This window comes from Pseudorca crassidens, chromosome 9 (genome assembly GCF_039906515.1).
Source record: "Pseudorca crassidens isolate mPseCra1 chromosome 9, mPseCra1.hap1, whole genome shotgun sequence".
NCBI lineage: Eukaryota > Metazoa > Chordata > Mammalia > Artiodactyla > Delphinidae > Pseudorca > Pseudorca crassidens.
In genome coordinates this window covers 95,778,902-95,806,723 of record NC_090304.1, presented here as the reverse complement: position 1 = coordinate 95,806,723, position 27,822 = coordinate 95,778,902, and the positions used below count along the sequence as shown (strand labels likewise).

General features: G+C 39.3%; 1 protein-coding gene across 1 annotated transcript; it reads right to left on the bottom strand.

Moving 5' to 3' along the window:
- Positions 1-35: 35 nt before the first annotated feature.
- Positions 36-26,668, bottom strand: ARCN1 (archain 1). Its single transcript, XM_067751207.1, has 10 exons — positions 26,504-26,668; positions 15,278-15,541; positions 14,602-14,781; positions 14,265-14,470; positions 13,275-13,439; positions 9,361-9,526; positions 7,219-7,366; positions 6,800-6,908; positions 3,969-4,173; positions 36-2,006 (listed from the first exon to the last, which is right to left on the bottom strand). The coding sequence occupies exons 1-10, from the start codon at positions 26,504-26,506 to the stop codon at positions 1,917-1,919; spliced, it is 1,536 nt and encodes a 511-aa protein (XP_067607308.1). The 5' UTR covers positions 26,507-26,668; the 3' UTR covers positions 36-1,916.
- Between the last annotated feature and the right edge of the window lie 1,154 nt (positions 26,669-27,822).

The following is a 27,822-nucleotide window of genomic DNA, read 5'->3' as shown; positions in this document are numbered from 1 at the left end:
ACACCAAAGTATGAGAGTCAACAGTCTAAAAACCATTCATTTTATAATACTTTTTATTTGATTAAAGAATTTGCCTTCTTTGTGTACAATGGAATGTTATATTCCCTATGTATTTTACAGGGTTACAAAACTTCTCTCATTTTAAATATTACCCCAAAAGTAATTTTAGAAAAAAAAGTTTTTGTGAAACTAAACTTCACTTTAAAAAAATCATATGGACAAGCAACTCTCAAACAAAACTGAATTAATAAGATTTCTTGTCTACTTAACTACATGACAGATTTTTTTGTTCCAGTCCCCTTCCTCAAAAAAACCTTATGTGGAAACCAAGCTAGAGATAAGGATTCTTCCCTGATGCAGTTAAGGGAAAGGGAAAGGCCAGAAATTTCTTTGGCAAACAATTCCATCCATGGCCATTCGTGTGTGACTGCTCTGCTTCAATTACAGTACACTCTTTGCAGGGAAGGTCAGATGTTGTTCAGAGTGGGAGTCGTACTCTCCAACCAGCTGAAAGTGCAGGAAGTCATCTACTGTCATCTGTCTCTTCCCCCTGTCTGTGGCTGCAGCCTGGCAGCAACTCCACCAACTCCCAGTGCAATACTGGGTTAAAAGCCAACGCTGGGCTGGCTGATGTAGTCTTCTCCATTGAAGAAGTAATGGATGAGATGGGGCTGAGAAACAAGGGCTGAGAAACAACCATTACATGATGACACTAAACAGAAAAGGCTTAGGGGAGAAAAAGGAAGGATTTCAGACACAGGAACAGAAAGGCTGCTGAAAAAATGCTGGGCAGGCTAGAATGGAATATATCAATGCCTACACAGCAATATAATCAGCTGAATCTTGAAATGCTAAAAACTTGGTGGTGAAAAGGGAGGCTCCTTGATAGTTCAGGACCAATGGGATTGGCACAAAGACTCACTGAACCTACAGCCTCCAAAATCATAACCTCATGTCTGATAGAAAGGAAAAAACTGATGACACAGAGAACATTCAGAAAGAGGGAGGTGGTGAATCTCAGGAATGTGAATGGATTACAAAGACCATTAGCTATCATGTTTTAGCTGAAGTACCCAAAATATGGAGAATGGAAGGCTGGGTAGCACCAGCAGCAGACATGATTACCTGTGGGTGTGAAATCCCTAACTGGACATGACCATTCTCCTCCCAGACACCTTGAAGTGGGGGCTATACCATTTGAAAGCTGCTTCTCAGCTGTCTTTAATATTGACACAAGTGGGATTCACACTAGTGTTCTAAACCAGAGCAACAAGACTGCAAGGAAAACAGCCTGGCAAAGGAATGGAGGGATGAATAGATATAGGAAAAGGATAAGACATCCTTATCTTTTAACTTCTAGACCCCCTACCCCTCAAGCAGTTCACCTGCATAGTCCAGAAATCAAGAATGGATTAGATCAACCTGTTCCCGGAGTGCCAAATACAGTGCCTATATGCAGATGATCTCAGTGCTGGATTGGATATATAGAAAGAAAAAAAACTGAAGGTAAAGGAAAGGAGTATGAAAGATTAAAACCTTCTGCAGAGAAAACTTTTTAAAAACAAAGTATGAAATATATTTAGGCATTAAAATAAAAAACAACTTAGCTGATGGGGGACAAAGTGTTTAACCGGGGGCATTCTCTGGAGAGCTTGCTTTCCTGCTGGCCAGTAAAATCTGCCAAAGAAATCAGCAGCCTTTCCCTTTATGTTTGTGTCATTTCCTTGCCAGAGAATGTCTCTGTGACACTGAAACACTGAGGGTGAGTTGAGGGTCCTTGCGCTCAGAGAATCGTGCACTGTATTTGAAAAAAAGGGTCTCCAATGGCTTGCAGGTTTGGAAAAAATTCTTCAGCCACTGTTGGCTTCTTCTTTATTAATTTGAGAATTTTCCTTTTCGGTTCCCTCTTCTTGGTATTACAGAATTTCATACTTATCCACTAGGAAAGTGGTCTCTGTGGAAAACCTTACAGGGCTGTTTCCATCTACCTGGGTCACTTTGGTAACCTAGGAAAACAAGCAGAGAGTAAGGTAAAGCAGAAGGACAGCGGGTCTTTAAGGTGCTGGCTAAATTCTCAGTACAGAACAGATCAAATCCCCTAAAGCAGTATTAAAAGTAACTCAGAAATACTAAAAAAGTTCAATTCACAATTGCAGCTCAAAGCATCACTCTTCCCCACCAACATGATTAATCTGCTCTCTAGATAGAAAAGACAACTGTTGGGATGACATGTAGAGTGGTATTAATATTAAGTAAAAGGTCCAGAATGAGTGGCCACTGCCCAGGCCCTGCCCTATAAAACCTATGAAAGTCATAGACATTCTATCAGGATGATCGATTAACATTTTGATCCAAAATGCAACATTCTAACAATTCAACATTATTTAATTTGCTCTCAGTCTCACTAAGTTGTTCTATCATATTCATTTTCTAGGTATGGCTGGGTCCTTCTCATGAGATTTCTTTTTATTTATTTTTTATTTAAACCTACTTTTTTTTTTTAGTATGTATTTATTTGGTTGCACTGGGTATTTAGTTGTGGCAGGCGGGCTCCTAGTTGTGGCATGCGAACTCTTAGTTGCGACATGCGTGTGGGATATAGCTCCCCGACCAGGGATCAAACCCAGGCCCCCTGCGTTGGGAGTTCGGAGTCCTAACCAGTGCACCACCAGGGAAGTCCTGAGATTTCTCTTTATTAATAATAATAGATGTCCAATTTAATGAACTACCTGTAACAATGGTGCGTGTAATGGCACCAACACAAAACTTAAACCACTGATTCATATTTTCTAGTGAGGTTCTGACAGAGCAATTATACTGTCCTGTTCTTCAAATGGTCAGTAACAGGAAAATGTCTTGGGTTCAACAATGTGCTCCCAATACTGATGGGGTTAAGCCAATAACTGAGATGGGGGGAGGGAGGGAGGGAGGGAGAGAGGGAGAGAGGGAGAGAGGGAGAGGGGGAGAGGGGGAGAGGGGGAGAGGGGGAGAGGGGGAGAGGGGGAGAGGGGGAGAGGGGGAGAGGGGGAGAGAGGGAGGGAGGGAGGGAGGGAGAACTGCTCTTTGGAATCATCCAACAGATGAAACTATAACTTCCCAAGCACTTTCAGGAGAGACAGAGAACATCTGGGAAGATAACCAGAATGACAAGCAAATCAACAAGTCCGAGGGGAAGATAACAATATAAACTCGGTGCTTATAATGCAACTTGAACGCTGGAAGAACAAAGAGTTAAAAATAATGATCTGAAGGACAGTTCACAGGGAAATCCCTGGCAGTCCAGTAGTTAGCACTCAGTGCTTTCACTGCCATGGGCCTGGGTTCAATCCCTGGTCAGGAAACTAAGATCCCACAAGGTGCATGGCACGGAATGAATGAATGAATGCATGAATGAATGAATAAATAAATAAATAAATAAACAGTTCACAGATTTCCCCTGCTTTGCCTGCCTACCTTAAGGACAAGGTTTACAACAGAATTGGCTTACGATTATCCGTATTAATGAAGCGAAGCTGTGACATAAAAGAACACAAAAACGGTATCTATTTGTATTAGAATCACCTTTTTTGGCAATAATTTCGTCTTCCAAATAAACTTTCTTTCATTCCTTGGGATCAAACCAAGTGACAATATAGAAGGCATTACTAAGTCACGTGTTGAGTGTTTTGGCAAATGGATTTTAAGATACATGAGATTATTAAAAAAAGCAGGCAACTAAGAGATATGAGTCTTGCACAACCCATAAGTACTTTTATATGTAGTCATATTCAATTTCTTTACTTTGATCTAGAGAGGAAAACTGAGACAAAGCAGGTGAAGAACTGACCAAGATTACACAATGAGGCAGCAAAGGAATCCACGGGGGACATCAGCTTTTCTGATTTCTGCTCTGACCATGAAGTCATGTTGCCTATCAGGTATCCGTCCTACCACTTTCCCCATATAAGTTCTCTATTAAACAGGGGTACCTGTATGTTACAGTAATTTTTTTTGGAGATGAAGGAGACTTGAACAGGGAAGAAATCATTGGGCTGCCCAGCAATGCTGAACTCAAGGCTGCCACTCTTATTTTTGGCATCAATCACTGGCAGGCACCACTCCAAGGTATTTCGTCGACTGTCATGTCGATATTCGCCATCAATCTCACCAATCACCGGTGCGCCGACACCAGATCTGTCACAAGAAACATCCGTGTCAAGTTAGCTGTCCAGAGCTAGAAGAACTATGCCAAGGAAAACCAGCCCCAAATTTGATTGTGCTCCTCAAATTCTGCCCACTTTTATATAGTCCTAGAAAAAATTAGACTCCCTGATAACTTCAAGGACCCTTAACCTTGGCCAAGGGTCTCATTAATTCCTTTTGTAGGTACAGATATATGCAACCATAAGTAATGGGCAAACATAGTCCTGGGCTGCTCCAACTTATGGACTAGATCTGGAGCTGGCAGGGGACTGAGACTGACAAATGTGTAAAGTGGGATGTATTTCCAAAAATACTGCACTAATGGTTTGCTGCCTTGTCATGATGGAAGTTTAACATAGTGTAGCTCTCTTCATAGATGCCAATGAGGGGAAAAACAGGTTGATAGTAACAGTGGGGGAGAACTTAAACACCATTATGTGGTTATTTAGAATGGAGATGAATTTGGACCTTTGAGAGGATGTTTTTAAAAGATTTTAGGGGCTTCCCTGGTGGCGCAGTGGTTGAGAGTCCACCTGCCGATGCAGGGGACATGGGTTCGTGCTCCAGTCCGGGAAGATCCCACATGCCGCGGAGCGGCTGGGCCCGTGAGCCATGGCCGCTGAGCCTGCGCGTCCGGAGCCTGTGCTCCGCAACGGGAGAGGCCACAACAGTGAGAGGCCCACGTACCACAAAAAAAAAAAAAAAAAAGATTTTAGAAGGTTTTAAAACTTATTGTAGTTGATGCCAGTGGGTTTATTTGATTTGTAATCCAGTAACTGAACTTTTATTTGATAAGTGAAAGCACAATTACCCCTGGGCAAAATGTGAACGTGATGGGAAAGAGAGATATTACACAGTTGTCCTTAGTCTGCAAGAGAACCAGGGCTAGTCAGGACGCACTGTGCATCCCCGCACACGGCTGACAGGCAGTGCCAGCTACTCCTACACACTCTAAATTTACCATCTTTTAATTCACCAGTGACATCCAATGTTTGCATTAAAGGCAGGGTAAATAAGGGAGACAAAGAAAACTTTAAGGGTGATATAACACAATTAACTCTTCCCTATCAATTTTATGGTCCCAGTTGTATGTATGTTTCTTCCCTTTGCCCTTGTTCCAATTCTGATTCTGAGATCCTCTAATTTGATCAGTTCTAGACAATAGGGTAAAATGCTGTCTAAGGGTCTCTTCTGGAGACTATTGCAAAGTTGAACTAAGACACAGGAAACCACCATAACCACAATTATAGAGTAGATGGAGAGGACTAAAACTTGTGGCATCCTAAAAATAGTCTAGTAAAATAAATCTTGACAAAATAAAACCCACACCTGTCACCAACGCCCAAGTCTCACAATGGTTCAAGGCAGCCATCTATTGTTCTGAAATAATAACCAAGCTGTGAAGAATAAGATGATTAGCCCATTAAAGGGGATACTGGTAATAAAGCATATTTTAAAAAATGGAAATAAGAATGACTAAAACCAGACCTGGCCATGTAAAGGCCTGAATCAAACTACAAATAAATTAGATTTAATTTTAATTCAAATTAAATTAAAATTAATTTGAACACAACTACAGATTAAATTAGAACCATTTTCTCTGTAATAATAACCAAGCAATTTAATAGTATAGACACACTAAGAATTCACTTACTGGGTATTCATAATTAAGCCCTGTACTTAATCATGGGGGTGCTGAAAGGCAGAGCAGAGAAGCAGGGATTCAATGGTGAAGCAATAATAGTTCAGTCACTAGAAATGCTAGTGAGGAGATAAAGTAGAGAGTATTTCCAGATGATCCTAGAAAGTAGGCCATTTAAGCACACATCAAAAACTTACAGAAAGTAAACTTCTGGGGGGGATGCATATTTTTGTTATCTTAATTGTGATGATGGTGCATACATGCCAAAACTTATCAAACTTTATAATTTAAATACGTGTAGTTTATCACGTCAACTATACCTCAATAAAGCTGTTAGAAAATTTACTGAAACTAATGTAGATATCTTGTTTCAGCAAGAATAGTACCCTTGAAAACATAATCTCATCTTTAGCTGAAAATTTAGAGAAGAAAGTGAAAAAGAAAACTTCAGTCTGTCAGACTCAATTCCTTTAAGAGTTGCAAAACAAAGCAGAGAAAGTCTGACTGAGAATTGGCTCCTCCTTCTGGAAACCTTCATTACTACATGAACAATCTGAAGACCAATATCTGAAAACACAGCCCTAGAACTATAACCAGCTTTGCTTGTTTGGCTTTAAAATCAGTAATATCCACTCCTTTAAAAGTGTACAGCTCAATGCATTGACAAATGTAGCCTGTAAGCACCATTACTATCAAGTCATAGAACATTTCCATCATCTCCAAAAGTTCCTTTGTGCTCCTCTGCAATCAAATGCTTGATTTCTGTTCCAAGAGTAATACCTTTTCAGAATGTCTTATAAGTGGCATCATATAGTAAGTATGCAGCCTTTTGTACCTGGTTTCTTTCACAATTGACCTTTATGAGAAACAAATATCTTAGAATGGATAGCCAGCTAAGTGCTGCCTCCAAAAGGAGTTCCAAAAGACTAGTTCTATAAGCTCGCTATAGAAAAAATGATTATGTGGGGTACTTACGGGAGTGGGATGGTGATAACCACATCATTCAGTTCTAAATTATCTTCTTGTAGCTCATATTCTATGTTGACATCACAACCATTTCCACTTTCTGAGGGCCAGCAATTAACTGAAGAGAAAAGCAAAGCAGGTATATTAGAACATTAGAAAAAGAATGGAGGAAAGTTAAGATGGCAAATCAAAACTGACAACTGCAGGCCTTAAACATCCTAGTGTAAACTACTAAAAATAATGGTTTCAAAATTAAAAGTGTTTAAAATTTAAGCTACTTATTACCAAAATACACTAAATATAGCACTGAGTCCATTCTGAAAGGTCATTTTGTGAAAAAGAATTGTGGCAATGAAGAAGGTACAAGCCAAGGCTATTTCTAGTTCTCAGTGCAGTCTAGCTTAGTAGGACTGGCCAGAGGCACTTACTTGTCAGTGGAATAAAAGACTCCTCTGTGGTTTGTAGTCTCCACTTCAGCACCCCAACGTCACTACTGACTGGAAATGACTTCTCTGGATTCTTCAAGCCAATTAGAGATTCTGCAGTGAAAAGTTTTTTATCCACATTTGGATGGGTCTGAAATGAGAAGGGAAAGAAAACTTCTGAGGTTCAGACATTATAAGACAGGAAATAAATTTCTTTTGGTCTTACATGGCCCATAATCTAAACATCTAAAACAGGGTGCCTAAAAAGTTCCAATTGTTTTTTATTTTGAAGAAAGATTTCCCTTCTTCAAAGACTTTTAAAGATTTAAGACATTTAAAAAATAGTAATAAAGTAATTTCAACTCTAAGCCGTTTTGTTTGTAAGTAACAAGTTAGTAACTTTGTAACTGAAAAAGTTAAAAGACCATTAACCAAGTCCTTTACAAAAATACTTCATAGGGAGCAGCCTGATGGTGAGGCCAAGCTTGCCAAATAGAAGACTAGGGTCAGACGTTGATCAGCTGGCTGGGTCACATAGCAGTCCTGGCCTTATACTAGAGACAGAAGAGGGAAAAGCTCTGTGGAAAGTTTAGCTGCAATTTTGCCTAAAAGTTGTTCAAACTCAGGCCAACTAAGATGGACTGATCTTTTTAAAAGAAGTCACATTAGGAGAAAAAAGGAAAAAGAAGTAACTTGTGGATAGCACACTACATAGACTTTATGAGCCAGCAAAGCTACTGTCAAATAATATAAGCACTACTTCCAAAAGACAACTGTGTGCTGGTTATGAGTGGAATAAAACGTAGACAAAACCACTTTCTTTGCTGAAAAGGCTTTGTTCTCATGACAAGAGATGTAGGATCAACCATCTAAATAAACTGTTAACAAGAACTGTAATAATATAAAGAAAGTCTCTTACACAGCCAGGTAGATGGAACATACATATTCATTTTAAGATTTTACGTACTTTTCAAATATACCATTAGATACTGCCCTTCAGCTAACAAAACAAGCACTGGCAGTTTATATAGCAGCAGAATGAGTAAGCTTAGTGTCATAACCTGCTTTAATAAAATACCTCCCGGGCTTCCCTGGTGGCGCAGTGGTTAAGAATCTGCCTGCCGGGACCTCCCTGGTGGCTCAGAAGATAGGAATCCGCCTGCCAATGCAGGGAACACAGGTTCGAGCCCCGGTCCGGGAAGATCCCACAGGCCGTGGAGCAGCTGGGCCCGTGAGCCATGGCCGCTGAGCCTGCGCATCCGGAGCCTGTGCTCCGCAATGGGAGAGGCCACAACAGTGAGACGCCCGCGTACCGCAAGAAGAAAAAAAAGAATCCGCCTGCCAATGCAGGGGACACGGGTTTGAGCCCCGGTCCAGGAAGATCCCACATGCCGTGGAGCAACTAAGCCTGTGCGCCACAACTACTGAGCCTACGCCCTAGAGCCCGTGAGCCACAACTACTGAGCCCGCATGCCACAACTACTGAAGTTCAGGCACCTAGAGCCTGTGCTCTGCAACAAGAGAAGCCACCTCAATGAGAACCCCGTGCACCACAACGAAGAATAGCCCCACTCACTGCAACTAGAGAAAGCCTGTGTGCAGCAACAAAGATTCAATGCAGCCAAAAATAAAATAAAATAAATAAATAAATTTAAAAATAAAATAAAATACCACCCTATTAAGTTTTAAAACTGTTTTTTAAATTATATTTCAAGCAATATCCTAAATGAATTTACTCTTTGCATAATAGTAACAAATATGCATCTCTTTGTACCTTTGTGAGTATGAAGTCATTTATTAGATTTCAAAATGACCTTTCACTCAATTCCAGTATTAAAAGGCCATACGAATACAGTTGCTGTCAGTCATTCCCAACTGGCTTGGGAAGGCATTTATCAATTCAAGGCTTCCACTGTAGGTAATAAATTAACTTCTCTCCTATGCATCTAGAATGGCACTAGTTATATAAGTTAAATAATCTTCTGTATTTAAATTAACTTCTTTCCTATGCATCTAGAATGGCACTAGTTATATAAGTTAAATAATCTTCTGTGTTCTATGGTTCATACAGGGAACTCCAGTTGAGAATGACTGTGTTAGGTAGACAAAAGCCTTAATACTCCCTTATCAAAAGCCTCTACACACCTGTAGCTGCACCCCTTTCTTGTCTTCATTTTCCACATGAAGACGAATTCGGCCAAATTTATCATCTGAGATCCTAAGCATGATCATGCCATGCAACTCCATATTCTGTAATCCTCCATCTCGTCCACAGGTTAGTGTGATCTTTTCCTCAATCTTCATGTGCACACTGTAGAGAAAGAATGATAAATCTGCTCAGACAGGTAAAAACCAGAACTCTCTTTCTCCGGGGTTTAATGGTGATTAGCCATAAGCAACTTATTTAAAGGTGCTGCAGCCATATGTATCAAAATTTAAAGCATTATATAAACTATCACATTTAGAATGGATAAACAACAAGGTCCTACTGTATAGCACAAGAAACTATATCCAATCTCCTGGGATAAACCATAATGGAAAAGAATATTAAAAAATAATGTGGGGACTTCCCTGGTGGCGCAGTGGTTAAGAATCCACCTGCCAACGCAGGGGATACGTGTTCGAGCCCTGGTCCGGGAAGATCCCGCATGCCGCAGAGCAACTAAGCCCGTGCACCACAACTACTGAGCCTGCACTCTAGAGCCTGCGAGCCACAACTACTGAGCCTGCATGCCACAACTACTGAAGCCTGCATGCCTAGAGCCGTGCTCTGCAACAAGAGAAGCCACTGCAATGAGAAGCCCGCACACCACAACGAAGCGTAGCCCCTGCTCGCCACAGCTAGAGAAAGCCCACGCGCAGCAATGAAGACCCAATGCAGCCAAAAATAAACAAATAAAATTTAAAATAAACAAAAATTAAAAAGAATGTGTATATATTATATATATTATGCATAACTGAGTCACTTTGCTGTACAGCAGAAATTAGCATAACATTATAAATCAACTATACTTCAATTAAAAAAAGAAAAACAACCTTTATCCCTAAAAAATAAAATAAAATAAAATAAAAGCATTACACCCTTTGGTTCAGCAAATCCTCATCCTACAGATAAATTCTCACCTGTGCAAAACAATGTAGTAAGTTATTCACTGAAGAATTGTTTGTAATAGCAAAAGTTTAGAGACAAATGTCCGTCAATAGGGGGACTACTTAAATACATAAAAGTATATCCACAAAAATGAATACTGGGCAATTAGGAAAAAAAAGAGGAACAATTGAAAAAGCTTTTTATTTGAAAAAAATTTCTAAAATTATAACAGAAATACATTTATACCCTTTTTATCTATTGTTAACATTTTATCCCATTTGTTTTATCATTTGCACACTCTCTCTATATAAATATATTTTACTTTTTTCCTTGAACCATTTACAGGCAGAACATATATACATCATGGCCCTTTAACCCTAAACATTTTCAGAGTGTATTTTGTAAGAACAGGATATTCTTTCACATAACCACAGTACTGTTATCAACGTCGTAAATTTACATTGACACAATACTTTAATCTACCATTCATATGCCAATTTTGTCAGTTGACCTAATAATGCCCCTTATAGTAGTACAAGATCCAGTCTAGGGTAAGGTACTGCATTTCTCTATAGCTTCAAATAAGGAAATTCTTGTCTTCGAAATAAGTGAAAAAAGCAATTGGAAATGTGTCTAGTATGCCACCACTAATGTATAAAAAGGAGAAATACAGAAATTGTACCATGTTTTTATTCATCTATACATAGACTATCCCTCTTGGAAGATTCACACAAAAACTAGTTAATACTGAGATTTCCCTGGCATCCAAGTGGTTAAGACTCCGCACTTCCACCGCAGGTGTACGAGTTCAATCCCTGGTTGGGGAGCTGAGATCCTGCATGCCATGAGGCGTGGCCAAAAAATTTTAAATTTTAAAAAATTTTTTAAAAATTAAAAAAACCCAAAAAACTAGTTAATACTAGTTGCCTCCAAAAAGAGAAACCTGCGTGGCTTGGGGGGAGGAAGAAGTTTTAGTTCAATACCCTTTGAACCTTTTGAATTTTGAACTATATGAATGTATAATCTAGTTTTCAAAATAAGTAAAATAAAAGGTGCTACTGCTACGGGCAATTATTAAGTACAATCTACCCATATTCCTTACTAAAACTATTTTTAGCTGGGTGAACTGCAGAGGCTTAAAAAGACTATTCTGGCATCCTACTTTGTTCTGTTCTAACCTCTAAGACTTCCCAGAAACAAAGGCATGAGACTCAAGACCACAGAGGAATGTATCTTAAGACAATGCAGGGTCTCATTTACCTTCACAAGCGTTTGCTCCATGCTCAAGAAGTATTTCATCATTCAGAAAAGAGTCTCAACTCCTCTCTAGTACATGACAGTCTCCAACATCTTATTAAAATAGTGTCAAGCCTCTGTCTCCCTCAAAGCAACTACTAGGAATAGCACAGGAGCTTTAGTGATTTAAGAGACTTATCCCGACGTAACCCTGTTCATTTCATACAGAATAAGACACACAACATACTCCTCTTTTATGCACACCTGATAGAGGTATCCTCCCAGACTCATCTTTCACTTGACCTCAAAACCATCAGTAACAGTAGAAGGTCTGGGCTTCAAAACAAGAAATCTGAGTCATGAATATGTGAACTTGATAACTACCACTTAAAAATGTTACCAAACAGTACCACAGTCCTAAGATAAGAGACAAATCAAAATGTTCTATACTGGGTTCAAATACTTAAAAGGCAAAAGATAATACATTATTTGCTACTAAAGATATTTATAAATTTTGTCCTCCTTAAAACTTAATTAGAAGGACTTCCCTGGTGGCGCAGTGGTTGAGAATCCGCCTGCCAATGCAGGGGACACGGGTTCAAGCCCTAGTCCGGGAAGATCCCACATGCCACGGAGCAACTAAGCCCATGTGCCACAACTACTGAGCCTGCGATCTAGAGTCTGCAAGCCACAACTACTGAGCCCGTGTGCCACAAATACTGAAGCCCAGGCGCCTAGAGCTCACGCTCCACAACAAGAGAAGCCTCCGCAATGAGAAGCCCGTGCACACAAACGAAGAGTAGCCCCCGCTCGACGCAATTAGAAGAAGCCCACGCGCAGCAATGAAGACCCAATGCAACCAAAAATAAACTAATTAAAATTAAGGGCTTCCCTGGTGGCGCAGTGGTTGAGAATCTGCCTGTTAATGCAGGGGACACGGGTTCGAGCCCTGGTCTGAGAGGATCCCACATGCCGTGGAGCAACTGAGCCCGTGAGCCACAACTGCTGAGCCTGCGCGTCTGGAGCCTGTGCTCCGCAACAAGAGAGGCCGCGATAGTCAGAGGCCCGCGCACTGCAATGAAGAGTGGCCCCCGCTTGCCACAACTAGAGAAAGCCCGCGCACAGAAACGAAGATGCAACACAGCAAAAATAAATTAATTAATTAAAAAAAAAAGTAACCACTTTAAAAAAAATTAAAATTAAAAAAAATTAATTAGAAAAAGACATGCAAAAATATAGTATAGTGCTAATCATAACTCTAGCCCTCTAATTCCGCTCCATTTTAAGAGACAAAGTACACACTAGGCACAAAGAAAAGTTATTTTTGTTTAATTTAGCCACCACAGAGTTGATAGAAAGGTAAGTTCTAAACTTAATAGAAAACAGGTGGCTGAGAGCCCCCAATCATGTTTAAAGGGGGGAGGGGGGAAGACCTCATGTTAATACCTAGAATGTACTTTCTTAAAAAAAATTTTATTTAAGTATAGCTGATTTACAATGTTGTGCTTAACTGCTGTACAGCAAAGTGACTCAGTTATACATATATATATTCTTTTTCATATTCTTTTCCATTATGGTTTATCACAGGATATTGACTATAGTTCTCTGTGCTATACAGTAGGAAGTGTTTTAAATCTGGAAAAATTAAGACACAAAAAGAATTTACAGTGCATTGAGATAATTTTTTTTTAACACTATGTGGTCTGTTCTTACTGAAAGAGTTACTACTTACCTCTCCATATTAATGGGTGGAGCATGCACTTTGGTTGCTTCAGAGGTACGCTTGCCCATACTGGAGGACATGATAGTTTCACCTTCAGATTTCAATTTGTCAACAAAGTTATCTACTTCCTTTCCTTTGGCTCCCAGTTTCAAAGCCTTGCTAGGGCCTGAAGGCCTAAGTGGAAGAACACACACATACACACAAAAATACACACATGATTTAAAAAGTGAAAAACTAATTAATAATTCTCTATCACTGAAGCTTTCCTTGAAGCTGTTCTTTAAGAGGAATGTGAATACCTCAAGGAAAAAACACAAGCTTCCTAGTGTTTAGTGGACTAGACTATTCCCTGCTCGAACTGACAGCTGGGTCACAATTAGCATATAAGCTTCAGGAATTCCCTGGTGGTCCAGTAGTTAGGACTCTGTGCTTCCACTGCAGGGGCCACAGGTTCATCCCTGGTTGGGGACTAAGATCATGTATGCCACAGGGGCACGGCCAGAACAAAACAAAAAAACCCATATAAGCTTCAAGTACCCAAAGACCACAGGTATATACTTTCATAAGCATGTGTGATCTGATGAAAACTTTGTACCTTCTATCCAGATAAATATACCTGTGTACAAACGAACTTTTTCACATAATTTCAGGTAGTTCAGATTCTCCCTTAAATCCATTCATGAACAATAGATTAAAAATACATGTTCCTTAAACAGTTAAATATCCCCTCTTCTCCCAAAATAAGGCAACTCTCATAGGAAATTGAGATCATGTTATAATTTGTAAAAGAACTCTCTTTTACACAAAAGGAAAAAACACCACATTCAGATTTCTTCTTTATCCCCATATTATGCAGCCAAATTTAATATTATATCTTACTTCATCAAGTCACTTGTTATTTACAGTTTGCCTAAAAATCAGATATCACTCTGAGATACACACATACAGCCTTCATCTGCCATTCTAGGATTGCATTCTGGGTGATACACTGGATTATACCTGGCTGGTGCAGGTGCCACTTTTGGTTTATCAGTTTCAATGATGGTCTCTGTGATCATAGCAGCTGTGCTACCTCCAGACACTGTGGAGCTTCCAAATCCCCCAAATCCTGGTGCTTTTTTGCCCTGTCTCTCTGCATCTCTTCGGGCCTGCTGTAATTCTTTTGCTTTACGCCGCATCTCAGCCTTGGCTTCACGTTCTTGAGTCTACAAGAAGATACATACTTGGATGTAGCTTTGAGTACAGACTAGACTAGCAAATAAAAAAGGGAAAATCAGATAATGAAGCCTAAAAGAAAGATATACAAACCAGCTGTCCCAGAGAAGACCCTATTTACCTCTCTGACTGCTCTGAACACCTTCTCCTCATGAGAATCCATTTCTGTGAAGGTTCTGATCTGTGCCAGGTTAACATTCTCTCGGTATCCCAGGGCAACAATTTCATCAAATGCAAAAATCAAATCAAAACAGTGCTCAGATATTTCATTCTCTTCTAAGGCTCGGCAATATTCAGGAATCTAATCATGGAGAGCAATGGAAAAGAAAGATTTAGAATTTATCAGCAGTTTTGTTTTCCAGTTATCATCCTTTAAAATACACAAATTTCAATAAGCCTAAATCCCTTTATTAGCTCCTTCTGCTACTCTGTATTTTAAGCAAGTCTGTGGCATAAAGTCTTTTATGTGTGTGGCTACATCAACAAATCTTACCTGAAGAATATTATCTAAAAATATGGCCAAACAAGTGTCAGAACCACAAAGGCAGGTTAGAGTAACTGCTAGAGAAATGGTAAACAAAAGGGCAGTTCTCATATTCTCCTTTGTAATACTTACAGTCTAGGATACCCAGTAAGTGTCTGCTGAATGAATAGGAGCTGTAGCAATAAGATGCTGGGATGAGGGCTGGGGGCATAGAACATGCAAACTGATAAGCATCAGCTGCTTTGGGGGAAAAACAGTTTTACACAAAAAATTTAAAAACAAAAACTGTAACCCAATATTACAGGACTCTTACCACTCTTGAGAAGAGCCTTAGGGTCTCCAGATCTTCTAAGATGTTGCTGTTTTTGGTAGTGATCAGTACCATGTATAGTTTCTCCATAGGCTGGTAAACATATCTGACACTCTCTGTTTCAACAAATGTGTGTTGTTTTCCAGTGTTCATGAGCTTTGGAAAAGCTGCTAACAAGCCCTCAATCCGAGTTCGGGTCATCTCTACAAACTGTCGAGAAACAATAGCCTTTCCTGCTTTTGTGCAGACTGCTGCTGCCAACAGCACCTGCCGGGAACATATAAATAAGTACTAATTAATTATTTCTTTACATGTGTTTTCTCAGCATCCTCACATCTTCTGTAGAATGGTACACTCAGTTATTTAGTGATGTGACTACTATTAGAATGCTGACTTTCAAACTCTACTTCATTGCTCTTTTAATTATAGTATGTCATTCATAAAACAAAGCTAAAGTAGAGGAAAATGAAGCTATTACTCCTGTTTTTCAATAACATACCTAGAGAAAAACTTAGTAAAGAAATAATTTTTTCTAGGTCTACAAATACATTATGAATGGATCCCCTGTGACTCAAAACTGGGTTGCTCTCTGCTTTGGCAGACCCATAAAGAAGAGCTTAAACTTTTTCTAGGGAGAATAGAGATCTCCACAGCCAAAAGAGAGGTCTGATCAGGCAGACTGAAGATTTATACAATGCCCCTGACCTTTCATTTCATTTTTACCTAGAATATGGAACCAATCTAGTGAGTCTAAATTTATCTTCTGCTCTTTGATTAACCTTCCCATCCCACACTATCTTACCTCCAGACATGCAAACAATCTGTAAAATGAAAAACTAAATGACTCAATGTTTCATACAGGTTTTGACACTGGGCAATGATCAAGACTAACAGTCTTTTTTTCAGAGTCTGGCATTTCATTAAACAAAATGAATAAAGCATCAAAGAAGAGAAGACCAAATGCCATTAGCAGAGTAGTAAGAATATTAAGTGCAGTGTTAATAGTCTCTTCAGTACAGGAACCCAAAAGTTCACAAGGACAAGGAACAAAAAGACTATTTACACATTTTGGAAGCCTCAATCCTGGGATACAACCTCTGAAATATCAACATCCTACTGGTCAGGCTTCTCAGCTTTACAGAAACCTGTCCTCTACAGGTGAGCAGCTTGAAGAAAAAACAAGTTAGTCAATTTGAATAAATATTCTCATAGTTTCAAAACAGCAAAACAGTTTTATAATAATTATAGGAGAACACAATGTCCTTATTCATCAAGGATAGGTCATTAGGGTATTTGGGAGGTAATTACCATCACACTTATTTCCAAGCAGCTAGGTAAAAACAATTTATATCGAAAAAGTGTTTGATCTATATCCTGCACAAATAATTTCCCTCTACCAAACAGATTTGTATTTTTACTGATTGAATTGCTTCCAATGAACATCAGGCAAATTTTCTCATGTGAAATCTCAAGAATAATGCTATCAACTGCTCTATTTCCCAAATAACAACTGCAAGTTTAGAAAGAAGCTCATTTAAGGGAGTTATACAATTTTATGTCCCTGAGTCTATCAACTCTATATTGAAACTTACCTTAATTATTCCAGCATAAAGTTACGTTGTATAGAATTAAAAAGTTTAAAAATAGAAAGTAGTTCTACATCATAAATAAATACTCTAAGGAAGAATCTTGTTTTGTAAGTTATATCCTTTTAAAAAGATAAAACACTTCAGACATACAGAGAGGTATAGAGTATAAAATTAGTTGGTTACTTCAAGAGTGGCAAACAAGCTAGCTTAAAAGTCCCAAAACAGTCACTTTCCCCAAAATATTTATAATTTTTTAAATAAATAGTTTGGTTTTTTTTTTAAAAAAAATGAACAGTTTTGTACTTAAGAAATGTATCTTTCACCATCACCAGCTGCTTGGGAGGTTTCTGCTACCACCCAGGCATGAGGCAAGAAGATATACTGAGGGGAGTAAAGGATCCCAATAAAAGAATAAAAATGCAACAAGGTTATGACCCATTCTTTTCAAAGGAAATCTCCCACCTCATGTCTTTAACTTTACTATTTTGTTGTTGTTGGCCACAGAATTTTATTTATTTCAGCTTTACTGAGGTAAAATTAACATATAAAAATGTGAGATATTTTAAGTGTACATCATGGTGATTCCATGTCTTTTTTTTTTTAAGTTTTTGGCCACACCCCACGGCATATGGGATCTTAGTTCCCCAACCAGGGACTGAACCCACGCCTTCTGCATTGGAAGGCAAAGTCTTAACCACTGGACTGCCAGGGAAGTCCCAGTGATTCCATGTCTTTAATTTCATTTTTTTCTTCTGGTTTTATTGAAATGTAATTGACATACAGCCCTGTAAAAGTTTAACATGTATAGCATAATGATTTGACTTACATACATCATGAAATTATTACCACATAAGTTTGGTGAACATCCATCATCTCATATAGATACAACATTAAAGAAATAGAAAAAAGGGAGCTCTCTGGCGGTCCAGTGGTTAGAGGACTCCATACTTTCACTGCCAAGGGCCTGGGTTCGATCGCTGGTCAGGGAACTAAGATCCCGCAAGCCGCACGGTGCAGCCAAAAAGAAATAGAAAAAAAATTTTTTTTCCTTCTGATGAGAACTTGTGACGTTACTCTCTTAACAACTTTCATATATAAGATACAGCAGTATTAGCTATATTTATCATACTGTTCAATGCATGCCTAGTACTTATTTATCTTATGACTGGAAGTTAGCACTTTTTGACTACCTTCATCCAGTTCTCCCTCCCCCCACCCCCGCCTCTGGTAACCACAAATCTGATCTCTTTTCTGTTTGTTTGTTTGTTTGTTTATTTTTAAAGTATGACTGACCTACAACACAATGTTAGTTCTGGTATACAACATAGTTATTTGATATTTCTATACATTTCAAAATGATCACCATGATAATCTAGTTACCATCTGTTACCATATAAAGATATTATATATAGAATATATGCCCCACACTGTCCCCCATCCATGTCTTTAAATTAATAGTGTGAGATAAAGAAAGATTTCTTCAAATAAGGGCAAGGACTCCTGTAATTTTTGGTACACACATAATGATAATACCTTAATCTCGAAAAAGAAGAAATTGACCTAAAATTATCACCAGGCAAGAGACTTAGAGACTTCTTTGAAGACTAAAACCAAATATACTCAAGAAATTTGATTTCACATTAATTTTTATCATATGATGTTCATGTTTCAACCAAACCATGCTTCAACCACTGCAAAAAAAGAAAGAAAAAGGTAGTTGCTGCTTTAGCTTATGAATGATAAGCAAGTATGTCTCTGTATTGGTTCACTAAAGCTTTGTATGACATGTACATCCAAATAAAGTAAGGTTTGCGGGATCTTAGTTCATCAACCAGGGATTGAACCCAGGCCCTCGACAATGAAAGCATGGAGTCCTAACCACTGGACCACCAGGGAATTCCCCAAAAATATTTCTTTTAAAATCAACTGTCATAATGTTATACCAATGGGTTAAAATTTCCAAAAGTATCAATATAATATATGAATTCAAAAAGTGTCAAATATCAAAAAACTCAACGTATAAAAGTTCTAAAAAACTGGTAATTCAAAAAGAAGACCTAGTGATGATGATGCTTGTGAAGAATTTAGATAAACTGTTTCATGAATATAAGAACAGAAAAAAGGAATTATTTCTCAATTAAAAATCTTATTTATGTAACTTTAACAATATGTATAAGTAAATTATTAAATACTTTAAGAACATATTTAACTATTTGTGCTATAGTCCTAAAAGTTTTATATTCTGAAAAGCTTTTCTTCTTAATATTCTCATCAGGTAAATGAGGAATTCCCTTATATTTGGGATCACCTCACATTGGTTTCTCCTTCTATGTGAATTAGACTATGTGAATTAGAAATAGTGTTCTAAATTTGTGAAGAACTAAGTTAATATACCAGGAAAATTAAATGACTGGAAGTGAGACAATTTGGATCCTACTTTTTGTTCTTCTATTTACTATCTGTCTGACTTAAGTTACGTTTCAACCTCTCTTAGCCTCAGTTTCCTCCCTGAGAATATGGAGCATCATCTGACTACCTCACAAGCTATTATGAGGATCAAATGAGTGTAATAAAAATGTAAGCCAAAGCTATACAACTTATGCCACAAAATATGTAAACGTAAAAGACACACACAATGTAAAACAGCACCATTATTAATAATAAACTTGCCAAGAAATGCATGTCATTAAAAAATTTGTCACTTCAAGGCAATGGACTTTTACTTTTATGGGTTTGGCAGTATTTTAATACTCAAATAATGCAAATGGACTCCCCACAAAATTTTACATATAATGTCAGAGAATTCATAGATCCTTTAGAGTAGTAATTCTCAAATGACCCATGGAGAATCACTTTATGCAGTGAGAAATATTACTAATAAATAGGAGCACATCATAAATTTAATACTTATAGAGCGCTCACTAAAAAAAAAAAAAAGGCCGAGAACCACAGTCCTAAGAAGTATGGTACCCCACCTTAGAATTTTATGAGGTTTTGAAGGAACAGAATAAGCCACAGTAAAGATACTAAGCACAGCACAATTTAAACATTTGAAGTCAAAAGTCTACTCAGAGGGGGCTTCCCTGGTGGCGCAGTGGTTGAGAGTCCACCTGCCGATGCAGGGGATGCGGGTTCGTGCCCCAGTCCGGGAGGGTCCCACGTGCCGCGGAGCGGCTGGGCCCGTGAGCCATGGCTGCTGAGGCTGCGCGCCCGGAGTCTGTGCTCCGCAACGGGAGAGGCCACAACAGTGAGAGGCCTGCGTACCGCAAAAATAAAAAAAAAGTCTACTCAGAGAAAGGACTGCTCAGACCAAACCTTCAGACCTATATAAATATGCTGATTTAATACAAAGCCCATGTCTAACATATCTAATAATAATAATAAGCCTGTTAGAAACAATGTTTGTATGTTTCAGGGTAGTTCTTAGGCAGCTGGAATTTAAAACACCTCCATACCATACAGAGTTTAGGTAAAAATTAACATCAAGGCAACATGAAAGGGAAATTAAAGGCAACCTGGAACCAGAAAGATGTATGCAATGTAGAGGGGCAATTCACCCACTTTGCTTTATTGATTGGGCATGGTCAAAGGCTAATGTTAGGCAGTGGCAATCTCCATTTTAGCAGTATTACTATAAGAATTAACTAAATAATTATTTATTGGACACCTACTACACACACTAGATGCCCTCTGGGAATACTATGAGGAAATCAGTAAGACTGGCATTCTTCTCTTAAGAAATCTAGTAAGATCTCAAAAGTTCGCATCCCCCAAAAACTAAATTTTTTTGTAATTATGTATAGTGATGAATGTTAACTGGACTTATTTTAGTGATCATTTCACAATACATACAAATATCAAATTACTGATATTGTTGTACACGTGAAAGTAATATGCTATATGTCGATTATAACTCAAAAAAAAAGGCAGCAGCAGGCTAATAGGGATAAGACACAAACATAGGGCTTCCCTGGTGGCGCAGTGGTTGAGAGTCCGCCTGCCAATGCAGGGGACGCGGGTTCGTGCCCCGGTCCGGGAGGATCCCACATGCCGCGGAGCGGCTGCGCCTGTGAGCCATGGCCGCTGAGCCTGCGCGTCCGGAGCCTGTGCTCCGCGACGGGAGAGGCCACAGCGGTGAGAGGCCCGCGTACCGCAAAAAAAAAACAAACAAACAAACAAAAAAAAAGACACAAACATAAATAACTGTAATACTAGGCAGAATATGTTAAGTAATGCACTATAGGAATTCAGAGGAAGAAATTACTTCTAGCTCACAAGATCACTGATGACTTGATGGAAGAAAGAGCATTTAAATTATGCTTTGATGAATCAGGGAATTTGAGTATGTAAAGATGAAGAAACAGTAGGGTAAAATAGTAGGTACCAAGCAGAACTCTGGGACTCTCTTTGAGACATTCCACTATACAGATATAAGCAGAATAAGGCTCCCAAAGTAGGACCAAAGTGCCCAACACTAAGCATAACTCTAAACCTCAAGACACCACAATCGCAGGATCCACAAAGCTGACAAAGGTTTCTATTCACTGTTATCCATGTTAATAACACAGTTATTAACATGGCTGGAAGGTATGGTTAGCTCGAAACAAGATAAATTTAACCTACCCTAAATTAACATTCATCTTAAATGCCTTTAAATAATTAAGCTTCCCTTCACATAAGTGTTTACCAATTATTAAAAAATAGTATATACTAAAAGGTAGGTTAATTTTTCCTACTGTAATTTGATCTGATTTTCTTTGGGGAAGAGTGAATAAGTATGATTCTCTATGCAGTTATTATACTTGTTTTTTACATTTTTGGAAAAGAGCATTTAGACCTAAAACAAACTTTCAAGAGCCCTTGATCGCTTTATAGATACAAAAACTGAGGGTCCAGAAGTTATGCAGATGCTCTCTTCAGGACTGTTTAAAAAAACAAAATAAAATTTCCCATTAGGTTACACTTTGTCAGACAACTTTTCTCTAATACTTAAAATGCTTTGAATATATTGTCATTTGTTTTTGTATTAAATAACAACACTCTGCTACCCAGCTTTAACTACATGGATCAGAAAGTTCCTTGAGTAAAGAAACCTGGAGAATTAGGTTTCTGTTCTGCCTCTGCCACTAATTATGTTACCTTGGATGTCACTTAATTGTTTCTTGAAATATCCCTAAAATAGAGGTTAGGGACTTCCCTGGTGGTGCAGCGGTTAAGAATCTGCCTGCCAATGCAGGGGACAGAGGTTCAAGCCCTGGTCCGGGAAGATCCCACATGCCATGGAGCAACTAAGCCTGTGCGCCACAACTACTGAGCCTGTGCTCTACAGCCCGCAAGACACAACTACTGAGCCTGCGTGCCCGAAAGCCTGTGCTCCAGAACAAGAGAAGCCACCGCAATGAGAAGCCCGTGCACTGCAATGAAGAGTAGCCCCTGCCTACCACAACTAGAGAAAGCCTGCGTGCTGCAACGAAGACCCAAGGCAGCCAAAGATAAATTAATAAATTAATTTCAAAAATAAATTAAAAAAGAGGTTAGTTTATGTGAAAATAGAGGTTAGTTTATGTGAAAGTGCCTTTGCACCTTTAAGATTCTATAAGTGTAAGCATCTGAAAACTTTACAGCAACAGAAAATGTGCAATACCTCCATTTCACACCCACTGCTCCAGTGGTAACTATCAATACTTTGGGTTTTTTGGGTTTTTTATTGGTGCGCGGGCTTCTCTCTAGTTGTGGCATGTGGGTTTTCTCTCTCTAGTTGTGGCACGGGCTCCAGTGTGCCTGGGCTCTGTACTTGTGGCCCATGGGTTCCACGGCTCATGGGCTCTGTAATTTGTGGCACGCAGACTCTCTAGTTGAGGCGCATGAGGTCAGTAGTTGTGGCACATGGGCTTAGTTGCCCCGTGGCATGTGGGATCTTAGCTCCCTGACCAGGGATCAAACCCACGTCCCCTGCATTGGAAGGCGGATTCTTACCACTGGACCACCAAGGAAGTCCCACTATCAATACTTTGGAACCATACTTTACATTAATATTAAGCTGCCAGAAGGCAAACTGCCTAACCAAAACAAATCATGTGTGTGTATAGTATATGTGTGTCAGATAGCTGCCATATCATCCCTTCATCCTCACTAGTGATAGAGGTCCAAGCATAACAGGTAGTAATTCAGCATAAATACGCATAATTCCCTAAAGAAAAAAAGTCAAGGACTTCCTTGAACCTCTAAATGCTTCAGTATTCCTCACTTCCAGAATTAGCCAGTCACTTTGTTCCTCGTAATTCACTGTAATGATGATATATATATAATTCATGATCATATTAAGGCCAGCTTCTACAACTGTCATAGAGGACCATTTCATCTTTCTTGTATGCATGAAGTGATTACAGATAAAATCAAATCGGGGGAAGATTACAATAAAATACAGAGTACATACAAAACCAAAACCTGAAGTTACTCAGTGAGAGTTTTAAGCTCATCACAAGTTTCTGTTCTAAAACAAAAACCTGTAGAGTATAAAAATAAAAGGACAGGGCTTCCCTGGTGGCGCAGTGGTTGAGAGTCCGCCTGCCGATGCAGGGGACACGGGTTCGTGCCCCGGTCCGGGAAGATCCCACATGCCGCGGAGCGGCTAGGCCCGTGAGCCATGGCCACTGAGCCTGAGCGTCCAGAGCCTGTGCTCCGCAACGGGAGAGGCCACAACAGTGAGAGGCCCGCATACCGCAAAAAAAAAAAAAAATTTTTTTAAATAAATAAATAAAAGGACATTGTTCTCAGTTTCTGCAGTGTACCTTCTGTTTGGAGAATAAATAAGATGGTAAATCAAAAGAAACTCAAGAAAATCATTTTCATTCTTCACTCTCCTCTCAAACAACAATCAAAAAAATACATAAAGAATACAATAGCTGTGCAGCTGCTGTATTGTATATGAAAAAGAAAAAGAAAAAAGAAAAACCAAAACAATAATAACTCCCTAACTGGGAACTGTTATTACTGTGTAGGATTTCAGTCTCCCCCCCGCCCCCATCATGTGTAGACCAGCCATACAAACCCAAATCTAGCTTTCTAATAACTAATGACTCTTGGAAACTGAACATATTGTGATCATTTATATTTAATGTGATCACTACAGTAAATTTACTCATTGCCTATACTTAGTAAATAAGAAGAGAAGAGCACTCTGTAGATAAGTAAAGATTTTACAGATTAGGGCTACCATGAGACTTAATATCAAGTTCATTCAAATATAAGTTTACTAAGAAAAAGAACTGACTATAATGATATCTGACAAGTGTTAAGAAAATAAGAACACGTTCTCATTAATTTGCAGAAAGCTGGAAAAAAAGATCAAATCAAAAGATGCTTTTTTTGTACTTCATTTTATAACAAAGTCATCATAGGCCATTTGTTTTTCCATTTGTTTTTCCATTTGTTCATTTATTTCTCTAGAAGGACTCTGTAGTGTAGGACATTTTGCACCAACTTCAGTAACTAAAGCTAAGGGAAATTTATTTTTCAAAAATCAACATTTACATACTGATATCTACAACTTACCCTAAAGCGCATTTTAAAAAAAAAGATGGCTACAGGGATGAATGGATCATTAGATGCGTGATAAAGCAAGAATAGTGAAATGTTAATTACAGAATCTAGCTGGTGGTTACATGGGGTGTTCACTGTAAAGCTCTTTCAACTTTCCTACATGTTTGAAAATTTTATAATAAAATGTTGAAGAAAAATCAACTTTCAGAAGTTTGGATACAACTTTTAGATCCAAGAAATCTTACAAAATGTTACCCTATTTGGACCTTTCTTTGTCCAGGGATCTCTTTGTAAAGGAATAGAACCCGAAAACATTACACAGAAAAATACTTAATAATGTCTTACAGAATGTACTGAGATAAGTTGTTATCCAGAGTACACAAATCTGTAGGTATCTGGATCATGCCAAGTCCCAAGTAATTCAGAAACACATACATATTTAAACATGACACAACTGTATGTATATGCACACATGTCCAAATAACATGGAAAATTTATATTTTTATATTTACCACTCAACATCTAGGGCTCTACCATCCCTCTGGTTATCTATGAATTAAAAATCATACTAGGAAAAAAAATAGTATGAGGTTCCAAGAACTTTTCAACAAACAAGGTTTTTGTAAAGATTAATCTATATTTCGTTTATATAATACAAGACTTTAATTTTGCTTTTAATATTACAATATACTCTGAAATGCACTATAGGTACATCCAGGATGTATAAAGGAAGTAGTTTAAAAATCACTACCCAAATACTAAGCCTCCTAGTGGAAACGAAGAAAGGAGTTTTGGGAAATTTTACATCCAACATAAAAGTTTTATGAGGTAAACCTACCTGATGCAATTTATATGCCTGAAGCTGAAGAAAACCTTTCAGTGGTTTAAAGCCCAAGCATGAATTCCCCCCCCACCAACCAAGTTCTCATCTAAAAAGGTCGTGAACAGAACTTAATGATTGGCACCAAATTATACTGTCATCTCTGAAGTGTGTAGGAAGATGCTTTAAATCAAATTAATAATCTATTGACAAAAATAGAATTAAAAAAAAAGACTGTCCTTCAAAAGACTGAAGGGCATAAAGTGCACTTAAAAAAATTACTAGCTTGTTTGGAACCAAAAAACTTCTCCTACTTCATAAATATCCACAAATCGACGTGAGAAAGAAAGAGGCAGTGGAGTGAGCACTGTTGTGTCCCATCTCGCACCCACGTTAATTTTAACAGTAGATGAGAACACAAAGATAATGCAACTAAAGGCAAGTGACAGGTCCCAGAGTATAAACTCCTCCTCCCTCCTGTGAGATATCTGATTACAATATGCCACATTCACATTTCACTTCACCAGAACGACAAGCTCCCTGAAGGCAGAAAGCCTGTGATATCGATAACTCGGCTCACATTTTCCCAATGCTCTTATACACAGTGTACACTCAATCACACTGACAAATGGACCCACCTAAGATCTACAGAAGTAGGAGGCAGGTTTCTGGGACACTTGGGTCCTACAAATTAGGGACAAATTAGTGTCAGAAGTTATTCCTTCCTGTTCTATGCCTCCTTTCGAACTTTCCTCTATTTGTCCTTTTCAAACAAACTAAAGAAAAAGTCCTGAACGCTAATGGGTTTAGATTTCAAACTTCAACGGCCTACGGAACACCGGGGATGAGAGGTGAGCTTTTTACAAAAGGAAGAGAACCCTCGAGAGGCCCAGCTTGCTGCGCCTAGGTGCCCACGGAACCTGCTGGGCACTAGCGCCCACGTCCACAGCGTGGGGTCCAAGGGACATCACTAAGAGGTTCTTGCAGAGCAACAACCCTGGGCCCGTTTTCGGGCCCGGGTCCCGGCAGAGGAGGGTGCCCAGCTGGTTGCGGGGGAGGGGTGTGGGCGCGACCACAGAGGGACTGGAGTCAGGTCCCTCGGATCTCCCGGGAGGTCGAGCACAGGGTGCGGAAGGCCACCCTGCTCCCAGAGCCCGGGGGAAGCGCCCAGCTCCGGGCCCTCGGGGCGGGGCTCCTCTGGCCCCAGCACAGGCCGGCAGCAGGGAGAGCGGTCGAGCAAGGCCGGGACCCGGGAGTTGGGCCCGGCCCGGGTCTTACCATGGCGACGGCGGTGGTGGGTCGCACCCGAGCTCCGGCGCCACTGCAGCTAGGGCTGGGGTCGGGGGAAGGGGAGCACCGGCCGCTCCGGACCTACTGCCCCCCTGACAGGAGCACCGGGCGCTTCGCCTCTTGCCAAGATGGCGGCCTCGAGCCACGTCTCCAACCGGAAACGGCACGGGTCAAAGGGCGGGGGGCGGGGCGCCGTGGGGTGGGAAGACTGTGCGCGCAGGCTGAGACGCTGGCTGTGTCTGGCAGGCCACCGGACTCGACCACCAGCGTGGAACCGGTGGCTTCTGTACTTTCCCTGTTCGTCAGTGCCTTCGTTTAATTTGCGACGTCTCTTGCAGTTTATAAAGCTCTCACAGCCACTCTATTATTTGATATACAAAATAACTGTTGTTCATAAGGGACTAGTAGCCAGAATATATAAAGAACTCTTAAAATTCAACAATAGAAAGACAAAAAATCCAATCTTAAAATGGCCAAAATAGCCATTCTCTAAAGAAGATATACAAATGAGTAATAAGCACATAAAAAGATGCTCAACATCTTTAATCCTTAGGGAACTGCAAATCAAAACCCTGCTTCATACCCACTAGGATGGCTGTAATAATAAGTGTTGATGAGAATGTGGAGAAATTAGAACCCTCATACACTGTTGGTGGGATCGTGAACTAGTGCAGCTGCTTTGGGAAGCAGTTTGGCAGTTCCTCAAAAAGTTAAACATGGAGTTACCATGTGACCCAGCAATTCCACTCCTAGGTGTATATGCAAGAGAATTAAAAGCATACATTCACACAGAGATTTGTACACTAATGTTCATACAAGCATTATTCATAATGGCCAAAAAATGGAAACATTCCAAGTGTCCATAACAAAATGTAGTATATCTACATAATGAACTATTAGTCACAAAAAGGAATAAAGTATTGATATATGATACAACATGGATGAACCTTGAAAATATTATGTTAAGTGAAAAATGCTGGTCACAGAAGACCACACTTTGTATGACTCCATATGAAACATCTGGAGTAGACAAATCCATTGAGACAAGAAGTAGGGCTGCAAGGGACTGGGGGAGGGGAGAAATAAGGAATGAGTTTTGGTTTTTGGAGTGATGAAAATGTTCTGGAATTAGAAGTGGTGGTTACACAACCTCGTGAAATACTAAAAACCACTGAATTGTACACTTTAAAAGGGTAGCTTTTTATGGTAAATTATATCTTTTTTTCAAAAAACTGTGTAGGAAGCAGGGCAGTTACTGTGCTTATGTCCATTTTGTAAATGAAGAAAATGATGACAAGTTTAAGAAA